Raw genomic sequence first — 16,769 nt, 5'->3', positions numbered from 1 at the left:
ATTACCTGTTAGGTTCACTTCCTTTGGGGCACATGGCATTGGCCACTGTTGGCAGACAGGATACTGGGCTGGATGGACCTTTGGTTTGACCCAGCATGGCCATTCTTATGTTCTCATCAATGGAGAAGAAAAACTCGGTGAAGGCAAATCTCTCATACCAAATAGTAATTTGAAGTGGAAGCACTTCCCAATCCTTTCCAACAAAACAAAATCAAATGAACTGATTAATAAATAAATGCTGCACGTGACTAGAACATTCACGGAAAAGTACCCTGAGATATTAGCTTATAAATAGGAGTGAATGCCAAAACATTATGCTGGATAGTGTAAAGAGTTTTACTTAAAGCGAGATGCTGGTGACATTCTTCAGACGTAAAGAATAATGTAAAATTCCTTTTCACTTAACCAACACTTTTGTTATATATAATGATCAGCTTTTTGGTTGTCACTGGGGATTGAAACTGTAATCTCTATGTAGAGAATAAACCTCTATAGCATGAAGTGAAGGAATAAATTTGACTTTAGCTGACAGTTGAGTACATTCATATCTTCATTGGACCAAGCACAGACAGAGAAGCATAACACATATTGAGCACGGGTTTACACACAGAATATGGATAGATGAATCTTCAGTAGGTGCTGTACTGGCTGCCTCCCATAGCCCTCTACGGCAGCTGATAAACCTTGAAAATACTGCAGTAATTGAATATCGCTTGTACTGTGCAAATAACTTGAAGTGTTTTTACATCGACTTGCATTTAGAATGTATAAGAGTTTAATAAGGCTCAATTTATGGAATGTATAATAATTAACAATGACTGCATTACTTTAATTATTGACTAAAGCCCCAGTTGGCTGAACTGAATCACTTTAAATATTCCTTTTAAATTACTCTCAATTCCTCTAACCAACCCCAATCTTTTCTTTCAAAATCTACCAAATGCATATCTGCAATTTGCGAGTGACTGCTTCCTTCCATTTCATAAAGGAAAGAACTGGGACAACTCATAATTATTATTGTGGACCTGCTTTAAAATGCAGAATTTACTACTTATGAAAGAAGTTGACTGAAAGTCCTGGAGACTGAAGTCCACTCTTTATCCACAGGACATGGACAGCAGAGACAACAGCAATGCAAGTGTCCTCAAATTGATCCACAACTGTATCTTAACCTGGGACCTGAGCCCCGCAAGCCCAAGTCAGCTGACCTAGGACAGCCATGGATTTTTATCCCTATGTAGATGTACCCTAGGATACTGAGATCCTTTTCAAAGTACTTGCTTTTCAGGGTATTTTTAGTATAGCCTATGTTCTTTGTTCCTAGATGTGTGACCTTGAATTTGGCTATATTAAAGTTTATGTTGTTTGTTTTCAACCAGCTTGCCAAGAGAAACAGGTCACATTGAGGAAAGTAACCTGTTCTCATCATTATTTACCTCTCTACTAATCTGTGTGTCATCTGCAAACAGTCCAGTGTCTGTATCTATTTGATTACTGTTCCTTCTCCTCAGACTACCATCAAAAAGTGCAACCATTTCTGGCTAAACCTCACGTATCTGGAACTAGATTTAGACCACCAACTCATTTCTCTGGACAACTAACATTCATCAGCTAATTAACAACTTCTGGTTAATAATGACCTGATCTAGGTTTGAACTCTCTAGTGCTTCATTAAGGCCCTTCTTATGCAAAAGACAATAATTAAATGGGAAAAAATCTAAATATTATGCTTTAAAAAATCAGAAGTCATGAAGACCACTAAAAAGGTGGCAAATTCACAAATCTATTAAAAATACATGTCGGTAATTGAAAATCCAGGCAATCCTTTCTGCACAAAGTCTTGTACAGGACTGACTGCTTACTTGTGTAATCCTGAAAGTCACGTACAACACTCATTAGCAAGTACTGTTATACGCCAAAAATGTGACAGCTTTAGACATAGAAGACTACTCACCCTTGACGGTCTCATTGCAGTATAAATTACTGAAAACTGAATTCCTTGTTCTTGCAGACTCATAGTCAGTCTTCCAATTATTTTGTCTGTAAATACAAATTTGTATAGCTTACCAAACTATAAACTGAGAACGAAAAATCTGTGATCATAATACAAGTAACAGCATAGACAGGTATTTAAACTTTCTAGTACAATTATTTAAAAGCATCTATATGACACCACAAGTTGCATGGTAATTTACAATCAAAGAAATGTAAGGTGGGAAGGGACCTTGAGAGGTCATCAAGTCCTGCCCCCTGTGCCAAAGCAAGACTAAGTAAACCTAGACCACCCCTGACAGCTGTTCGTTGAACCTGTTCTTGAAAACCTCCATTGATTGGGATTCCACAACCTCCCTTGGAAGCTTATTCCAGAGCTTAATTATCCTTACAGTTGGCAAGTTTTTCCTAATCTCTAACCTAAATCTCCCTTGTTGCAATTTAAGCCCATTACTTCCTGTCCTGCCTTCAGTGGACGTGGAGAACAATTGATCCCTGGCTTCTTTATAACAGCCCTTGACATATTTGAAGATTTCTCAGATCCCCAACCCTCTCAGTCTTTCTTCTCAATTCTAAAGATGCTCAGTTTTTTCAACCTTTCCTCGCAGGTCAGGTTTTCTAAAACTTTTACCATTTTTGTTTCTCTTCCTTGGATTCTCTCCAGTTTGTCCACATCTTTCCTAAAGTGTGGTGCCCAGAACTGGACACTGTACTCCAGCTGAGGCTGGATTTACAAAAAGGGAGTAAGAGACATTCATTGCCCTAAGGAAGTTACAGTCCACATTAGACAAGACAACAATTCAGATAAAGGAGGGGTTCTGAAGTTGTGAAGAAAGTACAGTAGGAAGGATACCTCGGAGAGTGGGTTTAGGAAAGTGAAGGAAGAGAAGATCATCCAGCAGATGAGAAAAGGATATCTAAAACTGCTAGTTAAATTACCAACTAATTAAAAATAAAGCTGAAGAATTAGTAAACTGTGTTTATAAGGAAAGAAACTATACCATGTACCCCAGAATGTTCAGAGCATATGATTACTGGAAAGCAAACAAAGCTCAAAGGGTTAGTATAAGTAAGATATGTGCACAATATGTACTATACTGAGAGCAATAATTCTACTTGCCTTTGTGAATTTTGGGTGTGATACTACTAACTCTGAAGTCAATGGAAACTTTGCTATTGACTTCAATAGGAGCAGAAGCAAATCATTAATTAGCCCTGCTTTTAACATTTCTGAGAAAAGAAAGTAAGTCAAGTCATGAAGATGGTGGCAAAACTATATGGCTATATATGGAGGAATCATTACAAACTACCAGGTTTTCCAAATTCAGTGGCTTGCCATAGTTTTGCAGTTGTGTTCAGTAAAGGAGTCCAAAGAATTTTCTTATGGAACATTCATCTTTCATAAAATCATAGGCTGTAAATTGTCATAATTATCTATCTCAAGTTTGCCAACTGAAAATGCTAGGAAAAATCTCAAGAAACATTAGCTTTTTCAGTGTGATTGATGGAGAAGTCAGTCAGTGGGCTAATATTTCCTGTCTTGGTACCTTTACTGCTTCTTATCTACAAAGCAAACCCTTCCAAAGAATGCATATTTCACAACTCAGCCAAAACAGGCTTCTCATACGGATTCTAAGTGGACAAGCTACAGTAATTGAGTTTAATTTTCATTTATCAGTATTTGCTCTCATTTCATTACCCCTTTAACTTCTTCTATTTAGTGAAATTGTGCTCTCACACTTAGGCAGCTTTAAGTAACTGTTTTTCAGCAGGATTTTACCAGGTTTGCGCAACTAAGCCAATAACTATTTCAATCAAGAGGGGCAGTTATCTAAAGGTGCTTTTTTTAAATGATGATCAAAATTTATCTCCTATTAAAAAACCACACATAGACTTTCCCCAGCAACATAAATGACAGTTTACATTTTATTTATTTGATCTAGGAGTTCTGAGAAATTACATCCTGCAGATGTATATGCAGTAGGCACAGGCAACAGTTTCTCTTTAAAAAACCCAACAGCTTGAGTTACCATTTGCAGCAGGTGTAATACTAGGTAAATGCATGTGTTTGTGTCTCATTTAAGATAATCAAAGACCTTCTGAGATAATAATACATTATTTAGCATTTCACTGAAACAAGGAGACAAGCGTAGCTATAGCTACCAAGAATATCCATGACTTTTGGCTTTCAGAAAGGTCTAGAGACAATCTGTTTATTCAGAGGAGTTGTCATGTGAACACACTCAGGACGGTATGTTTGATAAAGACTACAACTCACCTGTTACCAAAAAAATACCAAAAACCCACAACACACACACACTATCCATTTCTTCTAAAGTATCTTTAAGAATGTTCCTTAGATTATAAACTCTTCAGTGCAAGCACAGCGTCTAGCTCTATGTCTATACAACACACAGCACAATGCAAGCCCTACTTACTATTTAAGAAATTAAAATAATTATGTTTAAAAGTTAAAACACAAAAAAGCTGGCAGCAATACAACTAGAATCCTGCAACCATATATTTAGTACCTAACAGATATATAAAAGTTATCTCAATTAAGAACCTCCGCCAAAACTGATAACAGAAAATAATTCCCCTGTTCCCTTCTGGAAGGTCCAGAACCTGCAGTCTCTACTGAGGATCTCATTAATTTCAGTGAACACTTTATTTAAATAAGAGCCACAGGATCAGCTCAAGGACTATCGTATGTTACTTTCTAATCTATCTTCATTTCCTCACTGGACTTTTACACCATTGGGGTGGAGAGAAAGGTAGAGAAGAACTGAGGGAGAGGAAAGGGAATGGAAGGAGAGAAGTCAAAAGAAAGAGAAGGGTCAAAATAAAAAATAGCAAGAGAGGAGAATAGGAAAGTGAAGAAAGGAGAAAGAGGTGAAATAATGGAGAAAAGTAACAGGTAAGAAATAGGGCTTAGGAGGAACAGGTTGAGAATAAGAAGGAAAGGGGGAATAAATGAGGAAGCGATTAAGGGCCTGATCCCACATCATTAAAGTCTATGGGAGTATTGCCATTGACTTCAATGGGTGCAGGAACAGGCACTTAAGGGAGAAGAATCTAACTGACAGCTGATATAGAGGAAAGGTTCTACTGAGAAGGAAAGAATCTTAGCAAAAGGGAAAAGGTAGGGCAGGATCCCAAGTGAATGTCATATACTCTGCCTCAAACAAGAGAGAAAGAGAAAATCTTGAAAGAAAACAGAAGGAACAAAAGACAAAGATAAAAATCAGGGGAAAAACACAGTATCTTGAAGACATGAAAAAAGTATAGCCCAAGAGAGAAAAAAATGATCTTTAAAAAATGAGACACATAGTCAAAGGGATCTTTTCACAGTTCTTACATATACACAGAGAGAAAAAGAAATCTTAACCAAAACCATAGGTCTGGATACTTGGAATTTTGAGGAAGTGTAGTGGGGCAGCTGCCCCACTCCATCGGAAAAAAGGCTGGAACAGGCCAAAGAGGCTGCACAGACCAGCAATCAATCAGCAAAAGCCTGTGGAGAGCCAATTAGGGCAAAGAAAGAGGCAGCCAATCAGGGCCAGGATGGGCCCTATATAAAGACTGCCTTGCAAAGGTGAGGGCAGCCTCTTCCTGACTAGCAAGGAAGAAGGGCTGGCTCCTGAGGTAAGGAGGTAGCATCTTGGACAGAGCAGTGCTGGGCAGGCTCAGGGAGCAGAGGAGAGCTCTGGCCCAGTTATCTGCCAGACTGTGGTCTCTGCTAAAAAGGGTTGAGAAGGTCCGTGGGGCCAAAGGAGAAGTGGCCCAGGAAAGATAGGCAGATGAGAGGGGAGAGGAGGAGGGCAGAGGGAGGCTGCTGCTAGAGGGTCCCTGGGTTGGGACCCAGAGTAGCTGGTGGGCCTGGGTTCCCCCCTTGCACTGCATCTGGCCATTGAGGAGTGTGGCCAGACTGACTGCAACTTGCCCTGAGGTGAGAGGCTAGATGTTGGGGTTATAGTTGGTCACTGAGACAGGTGCAAGCCAAAGGCTGCTGTTACCACCCCCCACCGCCCAGGAAGGGGATGAAAGTAGAATAGTGGGTGCTGCTGGAGGGCAGTGTCCTGAAGCAGACACTGCTGAGCGGGGAGCAAGGCAGTTCCCAAATCAGCAGAGCAGGCAATTGGTGAGACATAACAGGCAGACAGTGCTCCACAGCTGACAAGAGCTAATTCCCAGAGGAACCAGCAGGAGGTGCCAAAGGTGGTGAGTCTGGACCCTGTTACATGTTGTGGAGAATGCAGGCATGGACGATCACCCCTGATACAAGGGACAGGGCAAGGAGTGTGGGATTACTGCCCAGATCTGAAATTGCGGAACTGAAAGTGGAGAAAATGGTGAACTGGTACTGGAGAGCCTGTGTGGCTTGGCTCGCTGATCAGCAAGGGGGACTGCTTCAGCTGCTGCAGGGGGAGGGCACATGGACCTCACTGGATGCCAAGCACCTGGGGCCAGAGGCCAGTGCCGGGGATAAAGACTGTTTCACCTGTGGGTGACAGGGACATTACAGAAGGGAGTGCCCCTAACGGGTTGGGGCACAGAGACCCCACCTGGACAACGAAGGAACTGAGGGAGCACTCCCTGTGAGGGTAGCAGGGGGGCCCCAAACATGTTGGGCCTGTAGGAAACTGGGGCACATGAAGAGGGAGTAGCCCTATGGGACTTGCAGGGCCCAAGCTAGCCCTGCAGGAAGGGCTATGCCAGAGACAAACTCTGGGAGAGCTGTGGCCAACAGATATTGGAAATGCTTCCTTTGCCACAAAGAGGGCTGGTTAAGTCGGCCCTGCACCCAGAGAAGGAGGGGTAGGCTGTAGGATCGGCCTGGGTCTGAAACTGCCCTGAAGGAGGGGGTGGTGAGAACCAGGGCCCTAGAAAGGGGATTGTCTGGGGTAGGGAGTCCCCAGATAAATAGTGGAATCCACATGGGAGCTGAGCAGGCTACAGTAGGCACCCAAACCCTTGAGGAAGGGAGCTGGCTGCTCCAGATAGTGGAGAGCCTGTGGCAGGAGAGACATCTTGCAGGCCCAGCTAAGAGGGAAGCTGGGGAGGTAAGACCACATGGGGGGGCAGTTTCTAAGGGGGATTGTGTGTAGCGGGGCAGCTGCTCCACTCCTGGAGAACAGGGATTAAAAGCAGCCAAGCTAGGATGGCTGGGGAAGCAGCTACAACTGGGGCCATGCCTAATCAGGGCCCAGCTGGCCCTGATGAGAGGGCTGGGGGTCAGAAGCTAGAGGACTCCCACTCTAGACCTGGAGTGAGAAGGGCTAGCTGCCTGGGAGCAAGGTACCTGGAGCAGTGCTGGAGAAGGGGAAAGGGAGCTGGGGAGCTCCAGCCTGGGAAATCCCCAGGCAGCAGGCCTTGTTAAAGGCCAAAGCTGGTACAGGGGTTGCAGAGGTGCAGCCTGGGCTTAGGCAGAGGCAGCTGGTCTGACTCCCTTGCCAATGATGAGTGGCCTTTATAGACTTCAGTCTGCCCCAATGAGTGGGGGCTAGATGATGACTGGCAGTAGCCATTGAGGCAAGGTAGATTTAGAGGGCTGGGGGTTCCCCTGGGAGGGGAGACCCAGTGTGTGGGCTTGCCGCTGGGGCAGAAACCCAAGATAAAGGGCACCAAGGTCCGTGAGGGACATGGGGCCAGCGGCAGGCGAGACATCGGCCTGCAGAGGGTGCTCCATATGCTGGAGAGCTAATTCCCAAGATGACCAGCAGGAGGCACCATGCCAGCGAGTTATCACCTCACTACAGGAAGTTTAGACTCTGAACCCACAGCTGATCTAATTTCTATAACACGCTGACCACCACCTACATCATCTTATCACTTCAAGTCAAACTTTGAGGTGTTTGAAATCCAGATCTGGCTTATCTTATCTTACACAAAACATGGTATCTCTAGTAAATAAAACTGCATGAGAGTCTTCTGGAATTTTGTTGTGCCATATTTGAAAACTATGTACAGTGGGGAGGTAACAGGGTATGCGTGCAAAGGGAGGGGTGACCCCCAAGTAGGGAACAAAACTCCTCCAAAGCCAGGACAGGAAGGGGGGCAGATCCAGCTACTGAGAGGGAGAGGACAAGAGCCATCTCCCCTGGTCCTGGGGGCAGATCCAGCTACTGAGAGGGAGAGGACAACAGCGGGGAAAACCAGGTCCTCTGGCTGCCCAGACAGAGAGAGCTCCTCCAGCCACAGGGTGCACAGAAAGTGCCCCTCCAAAAGTGGCCACATTTTTATTCCTGTGCATGCCCCTGTGAGGAAAGTAAAGAATTTATGTTGACATACATACAAGTCTTTTTGAGTTGCTGTTCACTGTTACAGGTCTGCAGTATTTCTCCTGATTTTACGCTGGCGTTGTCAGAAACAATACACAACATTTATTTACGGCATTCTTTTCATGTTACAGGGATGTGATAAATGGCATTTGTTGTTACTGGTCCAGACATCAAATAGTAGCTATCAGTTGTCAGTAAATAATAAATACAAATAATTAATGACCCTGCAAGGAATTGTGACCTCAAGAGGTCTCCTGATAGCAGTAACATTTGGTAAATGGATTGTGTTGTGCTGCCAATAATAAACAGATTTGCTCGAATATGAAATGCATGATTTAGAAAGTTGTAATGGGAACCCTTTATATAATGCAGTTATTGGAAGGGAACAGTGAGATTCCTATATGATTTTGTCCCATCAATTCCATAGACCTTCAGCGGGATTTTTTTCTTTTTAAATCAGCAGTTTGGTAACTTTTCATTTTCTTTAAGTTTAAATTCACTGTCACTGATATTTTCAGGAGTTATTGGGCAGTGCTTTAGTATCTCCATGGCTGGCAAAAGAATCACAAGGACTGAACGTGAATTGTGGAGCCAGTATACACTTCTACTTTTATATAGCTGATGGCACAATTGAAATGCAGGCGAGGGCCTAGCTTTTGCTGCTCAGGTGTGCAAAGGAAGCAGAAACAGGCCATTTCTTCACTGGAGCAGTGAGTCCCTTGTACATACAGAGTGGATATAGCTAATTCCTACACCATCCCACCACCTCTGCAGTTCCAGAATAGAAGAGATCTGAGGGTTGTGGCCAGAAAGTGCTACACTCTGGCAGTACAGACATATGAGTGGATGGGCTAAAATTTACAGAAGTAAATAGGAGGCATGGTGACCAGCTTATCACTGAAGCAGGGATGGAATTCACAGTATCAATCACAAAAAGACCAGTCATATGTAGGGCCTGATCCAGTAAAGTCAACTGGGAGACTTCCATTTATTCCGGTGGACTTTGAATCAGGCTGTCAGTACCTAAATGTTATGGTGATTAGCTATAGACAAGTAATATCAGGGATGATAGAGTAAAAGAATCCTAAAGAATTAGTAATAGTATCATACCAGTTGTTGGGAATCACTAGAAGGTATAGCATGCACCCTCAGGAAAATCGGATCAAATCATGAAGCACTGGATACAGCAGCCACATTGCTTACCATTTGCAGCAAAAGCCTTTGCAGTAGAAATATCATTTAATCTATACAAAAAAGGAAAGATAATTAAAATATTGCATAGATCAGAATAATATTCTCAAGAAACTTCTGGAGTTTTGGAATGCCCTTCCTATGCTGGTCTGCAAAGCTACCATTCTCTCCTTATTCAATCCTTCATTAAAGTCCATTTCTTTTTTCTGCAAAGCCCATAAGAAACTAGTCAACTAAGAGATGTATTTATTTTACTCCTGAAAAACTCAAACTTTGCTCCACCAAGCTGTTGAATTCCCCAGAACAAGAAGCCATGTTACTGCCATTAACCTAGTTCTTCCCTCCCCAGACTCCCTCTCGTTAAGTTTTGTCCCCTCTCATTATGTCATGTTGTCTGATATTAGCTTGGAAGCTCCTTAGGAGAGGGCTCTTGCCTGTACCTATATTGTGACATGCTATATATCATTATGCTATCTTATGGTCTTTGACAGAGAAAGAGTTATACTGGAGCTAGGGAGGAGCTCCACTGTCCAAGTGATGGTGCATATATGGATGCACCAGGGGAATGAACTGAGCAGAGTGACTTGCTACACCTATGCAAACAGTGTCCCTAACACTCTTATGTTGGTGCTTGATGGTTTATGTTGGATATATACCTATCTCATAGAGCTGGAAGGGACCCTGAAAGGTCACTGAGTCCAGCCTCCACCTTCACTCACAGGACCAAGTACTGATTTTGCCCCAGATCTCTAAGTAGCCCTGTCAAGTATTGAACTCACAATCGTGGGTTTAGCCAGTCAATGCTCAAACCACTAAGCTGTCCCTCTCCCCTGCAAGTGGGATAGGTTCTATCTTTCCTATGCCCACACATGCTTCTTCTAGGGTTCCTAATGGTGCTGACAGTGGTCCTCAGCATAGCAAACCAACTTATAGCTGCTTCCTCTGCAGGTCCACTGGGACAAGAAGAGACTACCCAGCATCTGCTTCTCCCTTTTGCACAGGACAGGCATAAGTTGGCCTTCAGGGCACAGCAATAAGCAAAACTCAACATTTAAATAGGAAGTTAATGTTTTAAAAGTTGCTTTCTGTTGATCTCAACATCTTGCAGTGTGACTTGCAAATGTTTAGCATCAACTTCAAAGTAAACTAGTTGCTTGATTGTACTGAATTCTGAGAGCTATAAATGTGAAAGCAAGTGTTCAAAGGCTTGAGGGTGTTACAGGGTAGATTTCAATGAGCACAGATGCAAAATAAATTTCAATGAAACTTTAGATTTTTCACATGTGCAATTTACTTTTACGTTTAAAAGCATTTCCATGTGCTCTTGCCTCTCATGACATCAGTGACAGAAATGTTTACAGTAATTTATCACTTGGAAGAGAATGGAAATGCTGGTTAGAAACATGTCAAGTGGTGGTGAAATTGACAACAGAACAAGTTATTATCAGATAATCAAAGTCCTGTCAAACTCATTAATTTGTATGACTATATTGAGATAAAGCACCTAACAAGAATGTTGACAGCACCTGATAGGACTGCCTATAAACTTCATAGCTTTTTGTTGAAACAGAAACACAGAAATATACAGATTGCCATTCCAGCTCAGGAGAATGGTCCATATAGTTCAGTATCCTATCTCCAACAGTGCTATACCAGACACTCCAGAGAGAGCTGTAAAAGCCCCACAATTAACAATCATGCAATAATATGCCTATGAAGGAACTTTCTCCCTAACCCCATCGGAGAGAAGATGGCTTAGTCCCAGAAGCATGAAGGATTTGATAATGTCCTTTAAAATTGTATAATTTATAATTTATTTTAATATTTATAATTTCATTAACCTGTCTAATATGACTAAGACTGATCTCAATATTGATATAAACATCCAATCCTTTTTATAATCCTGCTAGGTTCTTAAACTCTGGAATACCTTATGGAAGTGAATTCCACAGGTTAATTACATGTTGCTTAAAATAATTCCCTTTATCAGTTATAAATGTGTTGCCATTTAATTCCATTAGGTGCTCCATGTTTCCAGTATAATGACACAGGTGAAATTTGACTGACCTTCTCTACACCATTCAAATACTGTCCTTCATAAATGGACAATTTGAAATAATACAGTGTGTGTATTTAGGACAAAATATTTGATAATAACTTTCTTAATCCTGTAACCCTATTGTTTTAGGGACAGATTTTTAAATGTTTTTAAGTGTTGCTGTGCTCAGCATTACAACACCTAACTGATTTAGGATCCTAAATCCGATTTTCAAAAGAGATTTAGGAACTCAGTCACTTTACTTTCAATGTGATTCGGGCTCCTAAGTGCGTAAATTTCTTTTGAAAATAAGATTTAGGGTCCCAAATCAGTTAGGTGTTGCAACACTGAGCACAGCAATGCCTCAATAGCATTTAAAAATCTGGGCCTCAGTGACTTATATACATGGTTAATACACATGGAATTTTCAAGAAGGCTTGAAAATATACAGAAATGTCCATTCCAATCTTTATTGCAACAAGCTCCATACCTGCTGATTGGCTGCAGCCTTATCACAAATATGTTGGGCTTGGATGTGTCTACTTCCAGCTTAGATACCTCAAACTCATCTATGTCTGTTAGCTTCCAATCCATTGATTCTTGAAGATAATCCAAAAGGTAACTGGTAGCCTGACAATCAACAGCTGATAAAACTAAAGAGGATGATGAAGACTCAAGGAGTTCCTGGAATAAGTATGTGAAGAATTTAGTCATCTGCTTCATAGTTAAGACACTGGTGGATTGCTACATTCTTGATTATGATATTCAAATCTGCACACAAATCCAACAATGCAATTTTTAAAAATGACAAGAGCAGAGCACTGGTAGAGATGGTTGAAAATTTTTCAAAATTATTAAAGCTTTGCAAAGCTTACATTTTTTTCTACTTTTTCACCAGTTCATAGTTATTGAAATGTCTGAAAATTCAAAATTTTGATGAAATTTTTTTGCAAAATTTGTTTGAATATTTTCACAAAGATAATCCTGCATTTTTCAACCAGTAATATATTAACATTTTTGCCAACAGATTTTATTTCTCTTTAAATTGATAGCACGTTTTATTTAGCACATACTCCATATGAAGCCTTGTAAGCATGATCGTGAAAGCATGACAGCTCCTGGTCTGCATTCCCCAGAACATATACAGTGCTAGTTTCCTCATACTTCTACACCAATGTGTTTCAATGTGACACAGTAGTTCTGTCTACATAGCTACTACATCATGAGGAAGTGCATTCATACTGCCAGTCTAATACATAAAGGGCATCAAACAGCTGTCAGACAGGAAATTAATGCCCTTGTAATTGAAACTAATCAATACAGGTAAGCACAAGTTTGCATCTTAAATACCCATTCTTGATAAGTGCTATGAGTGACTAATTCGTAACAAATAATTTGACAAATCTTGCCTATTTTGGGGTCACAGAATCTCATGCTGTTGCTATTTAAATTTTTATAAGTATTTTCATGAATTTCAATTACTTTCTGGCTTGCTACTCAAAACCTGAATTACAAAACTCCGACTGAGTTGGCTCAGCTGGGATTGATCAAACGGTATAATAGCTGTTATTTGATCAGGTGAGCAAGACTTTTATTCAGGTGTCTGAGCCAAACTCTCATGGAAAGTGAATTTAAAAAAAAAAAAAAACACAAACCCCCCCTCTTTCTGCATGAATGAATAAATAATGCTAATGTTCTGAAGACGCTGATTCTGTGTCACTGCAAACCTACACTGTCACAGGCTCCCGAATTGAGACTCTGACAGGTGCTAAGGCCAGTTGGGCCTGTTGCCTTAATACAGTTGGGAACTAGGCGAGCTGCCATGCAGAAATCCAGTTCCAGAATGGCTGAACCATGTGGTTCTTCCAGAGAAGTGTGAAGGTAGCAAGGCTGATCCACAAAGGGTGCACATGAGAGACTAATGGAGTCTAAAACAGGTTGCACTGTGACTATGACACCTAGCTCACAGTATCCTCTCTTTTCCATTTCTTAATTTAGGGATAATTGCTACTATATCTAGTGTTCTGATGTTAAACTTGTTACAGACTCTCTCTTAACTGACGCTAGTGTTATGGCGTTGCTAAAGCTTTTCTCCTCCTACTCATTCTTTCTGTCCTTTAACACTTTCCTGAACCTTTTCTGTTTTTCTGATTGCTCAGATGTTTTGCTGTTGCTTATGTTTCCTGATGGTATTGATTTTAAAGGAGGGAACTATAAGCTAAGGTTAGACATTTTCACAGTTTCTCTAGCTGCAAATCAAAGATACTTCGGTTGCATTGTCTAATTAGCCAGGATGGTAGAAAAATAACTAAAGGAATGAAAACAGGGCCAGGCTGTCTTGGTTCACAGGCCTCTGAGAAGGGTTCTCAGCTTCTTCTACAGGAAAATGATGTCATAGCCTGCCTTGCTTGTTTTGGTTAATGAACCTGAAGATAGTTAACAGGTTGCATGAGAAAATCATGATGCTATATTTAATGCCAATAGTTTTGTTACTTTAATTCAGGGAAGTCTATGGCCTGTATTATGTTGGAAGCCAGACTAGATGATCACAAAAGAGTCCCGTGACACCTTATAGTCTAACAGATGTATTGGAGCATAAGCTTTCGTGGGTGAATACGAAAGCTTATGCTCCAATACGTCTGTTAGTCTATAAGGTGCCATAGGACTCTTTTTTGCTTTTTACAGATCCAGACTAACATGGCTACCCCTCTGATAGAGGATCACAGTGATCCCTTCCGGCCTTATAGTTTCTGAACCCCTTGCTCCCAGCAGCGGGAATTGTTCCAACAATAGTATTAAGCAGTATTTAAATTTTTTGTTAAAGAAAAATTTTAGTGATCTGTGTCTTGATTTATAAAAATTATGAAGATGGATATTCAAAAGCCTATATGAGTATTGCACACCTGTCATTAAGGAACCCACATGATGCTTTAACTGTCTAGTATATATTCAGATTAGTGTACATCTTTAGTTTGTCAGAATCCTGCACACTTTAAATAGGGTTGAGACTGCATAGAGCTACCCAAAGGGGCCTGATTTTGCATTCCAATGAAGGATCAGGCACTAAGGGGCAAATCCAGTTCTGAGTAATCAAGCTGGACATTGGGAAGATCTGCAGGGGAAAGGGAAAGAAGTCTCCCTAAGCACACAGAGTGACAGTGGAACCCCTTCATAGAAGCTGGAGTGTAAAATATTTGTAAAAGGAAATTCTGATGGCTATGTCAAATTATCATCTGAATGAACTTCATTGCCATTTTACAAGTCACATCTCTTTTAGATTAAACATTAGAGGAACTTTTTTAATTGATTTCATTTGTTTCTAGAAAGATTGTTAATTGCTCTCATTTGTTCTTAGATACAGATACTTTTCTGTCAATTTTGTAACAAAACATATTTTGGGGAAAAGATTCTTATGTTCTCAGACTTTTCCAGGCCAAAAACAAGTCAGAAGTAGGCAGGTTTCTTCATATAAATGAGACCTCCTTGAAGTCTTTAATCTGCAAAAATGCCATTTAAAATATCAAAGTTGTGGGTTTATTTTCTATCTCACTGATCAATTAGTGTCACGTATTCAAAACAAAGCAAAGCAAACAGAGTTGGAAGAACCATCTGTTTCTACTCAGGTAACAGTCTTTTGAAAATCAGTGACAATTACTTGGAAAATTTGTGTTGTCACTGTTTTTGAAGCTTTCAGCTTATATAATGTATTTTATTTTTAGATTAATAAAATATACTTTACCACAAGTTTCAGGAGGCATACATGAAATTATGCATTATAGTTCTAGGGAAAATTGATGCAATATACTTTAGCAGATAATAGTTATTTCAACTACTGAAAGTATTTGTGAAGACGTAGTTTTTCATTCCATTGCAGTTTCTCAGCTAATGTTGTGACGGTTGTTATTGTATATCTCATTTATTAAATTTGTTCCTGCCTTTCCATTACAGGTTAACTGCAAATTGTTCTTTTAAAATTGGGAGCATTGCTTGTTTTTTATTTATGTACTTATTTTGCTTCTTTATGATGTATAAAGAGGGCCTGATTTTATTTGTTTTTATTTTCTAGTTTTTAAAAAGACTCTTATAACTCTCAGCAATGCCAAGTCTGGTCATCCCTACTTTTGCTTGACAACCACTTAATAGTAGGAAGCAGTGTCTTAGAGCATGTTTACCATATGTCCTCACACCATAGCTGAAGGGGAAGGTTGGAATCTTTTAACAACAAACAACAACCACCACCACCTTTATCTAAAAGGTTAGGTAGTCACTGAAGTTAAATAAATGTAAACAAAAACAAAGTTTTAAAGATTCTAAGGCCTTCTCTATCTCAGGTGATTGTACCAATTTAACTAAATTGGTTTAAAAACGGAATTTGGTTAAACTGGTGTAATCCTCTTGTGTGGAGACTCTTAAATTGGTTTAAGACTATCTTGTATCAACGTAGTTGAAGTCAGTACAAGGGTATGTAGCAATAGGTTTCTTGGTAGAGTAGAGGATAATATTTCAGCCTCTTTAAACAGAAGGGGGGAGAGGGACATGGGTGACTGAGGACTGGGCTACACAGTTTTGTACTGCTATAATTACTTTGGTTTAGAAACTAACAGTTAAAATGGTGCAACCCTTACTGTGTGTGCAGTTATATGGATATAAAGATGCTTATGGAAATATAGTTTATACCTGTTAAGCAATCATGTTGAGATAGGATTATATGACCCTGTTCAGCCAGTTGGTAAAATGATCAACAGTTTTCACTACCAATAACGATTGCAATTATTTTCAGTTACATACATACGCTTGTTTTGACCAATTAGATTATATTTGGCTATCAAGGAGTGTCTATAATAAGTTATGTCGCTGTGCATATGTACATTTACACACACGCAATATCTAGCAAAAAGTTCTGACTTACAATAGTAATTACACAACTGCACAGCTGGCAGCTAATTATAATGCTTTATTTTACATTGTAATTCCATAAAGTTAAGCATCAGTGCAGGGAAAGCCAAAGCTAATACTTGGGAAAACAGTTTGTGGAATGTAATTTGCTTGAAAGAAATTCTCCCAGAATGCTAATCTTTGTATTTTATTATTTAATAAAAAAATTATTTGAACCTTTAGGACAAATGGTGTACTTGTAACATCTTTTCTGTATTAACTGGAAATGGAAGCCTCTAATTGCACACATACTCATTGATCGCAAAAGCTCAAAACAGCTGTTAATGTAGCTGAACAAATCTAATAACTGCAAATGTCTCTGAGGCTTATAA

The 16,769-nt window shown here is 40.2% G+C and overlaps 1 protein-coding gene across 1 annotated transcript in view; it reads right to left on the bottom strand.

Annotated features, from left to right (window-relative positions):
• The window catches only part of LOC116818142 (V-type proton ATPase subunit S1-like), a 92,000-nt gene that overhangs the window by 45,695 nt on the left and 29,536 nt on the right, over positions 1–16,769 (bottom strand). Inside the window, exons 5-7 of the mRNA XM_032768837.2 lie at positions 11,993–12,186; positions 9,477–9,517; positions 1,955–2,040 (exon numbers count right to left, since the gene is read on the bottom strand). Of these exons, the coding sequence (XP_032624728.1) occupies positions 1,955–2,040; positions 9,477–9,517; positions 11,993–12,186 (321 nt within the window). The remainder of the gene's footprint in view (positions 1–1,954; positions 2,041–9,476; positions 9,518–11,992; positions 12,187–16,769) is intronic.

This window comes from Chelonoidis abingdonii, chromosome 1 (assembly GCF_003597395.2).
Source record: "Chelonoidis abingdonii isolate Lonesome George chromosome 1, CheloAbing_2.0, whole genome shotgun sequence".
Lineage (NCBI taxonomy): Eukaryota > Metazoa > Chordata > Testudines > Testudinidae > Chelonoidis > Chelonoidis abingdonii.
The sequence above is the reverse complement of the archived record's forward strand: the minus strand, read 5'-3'. Positions and strand labels throughout refer to the sequence as shown.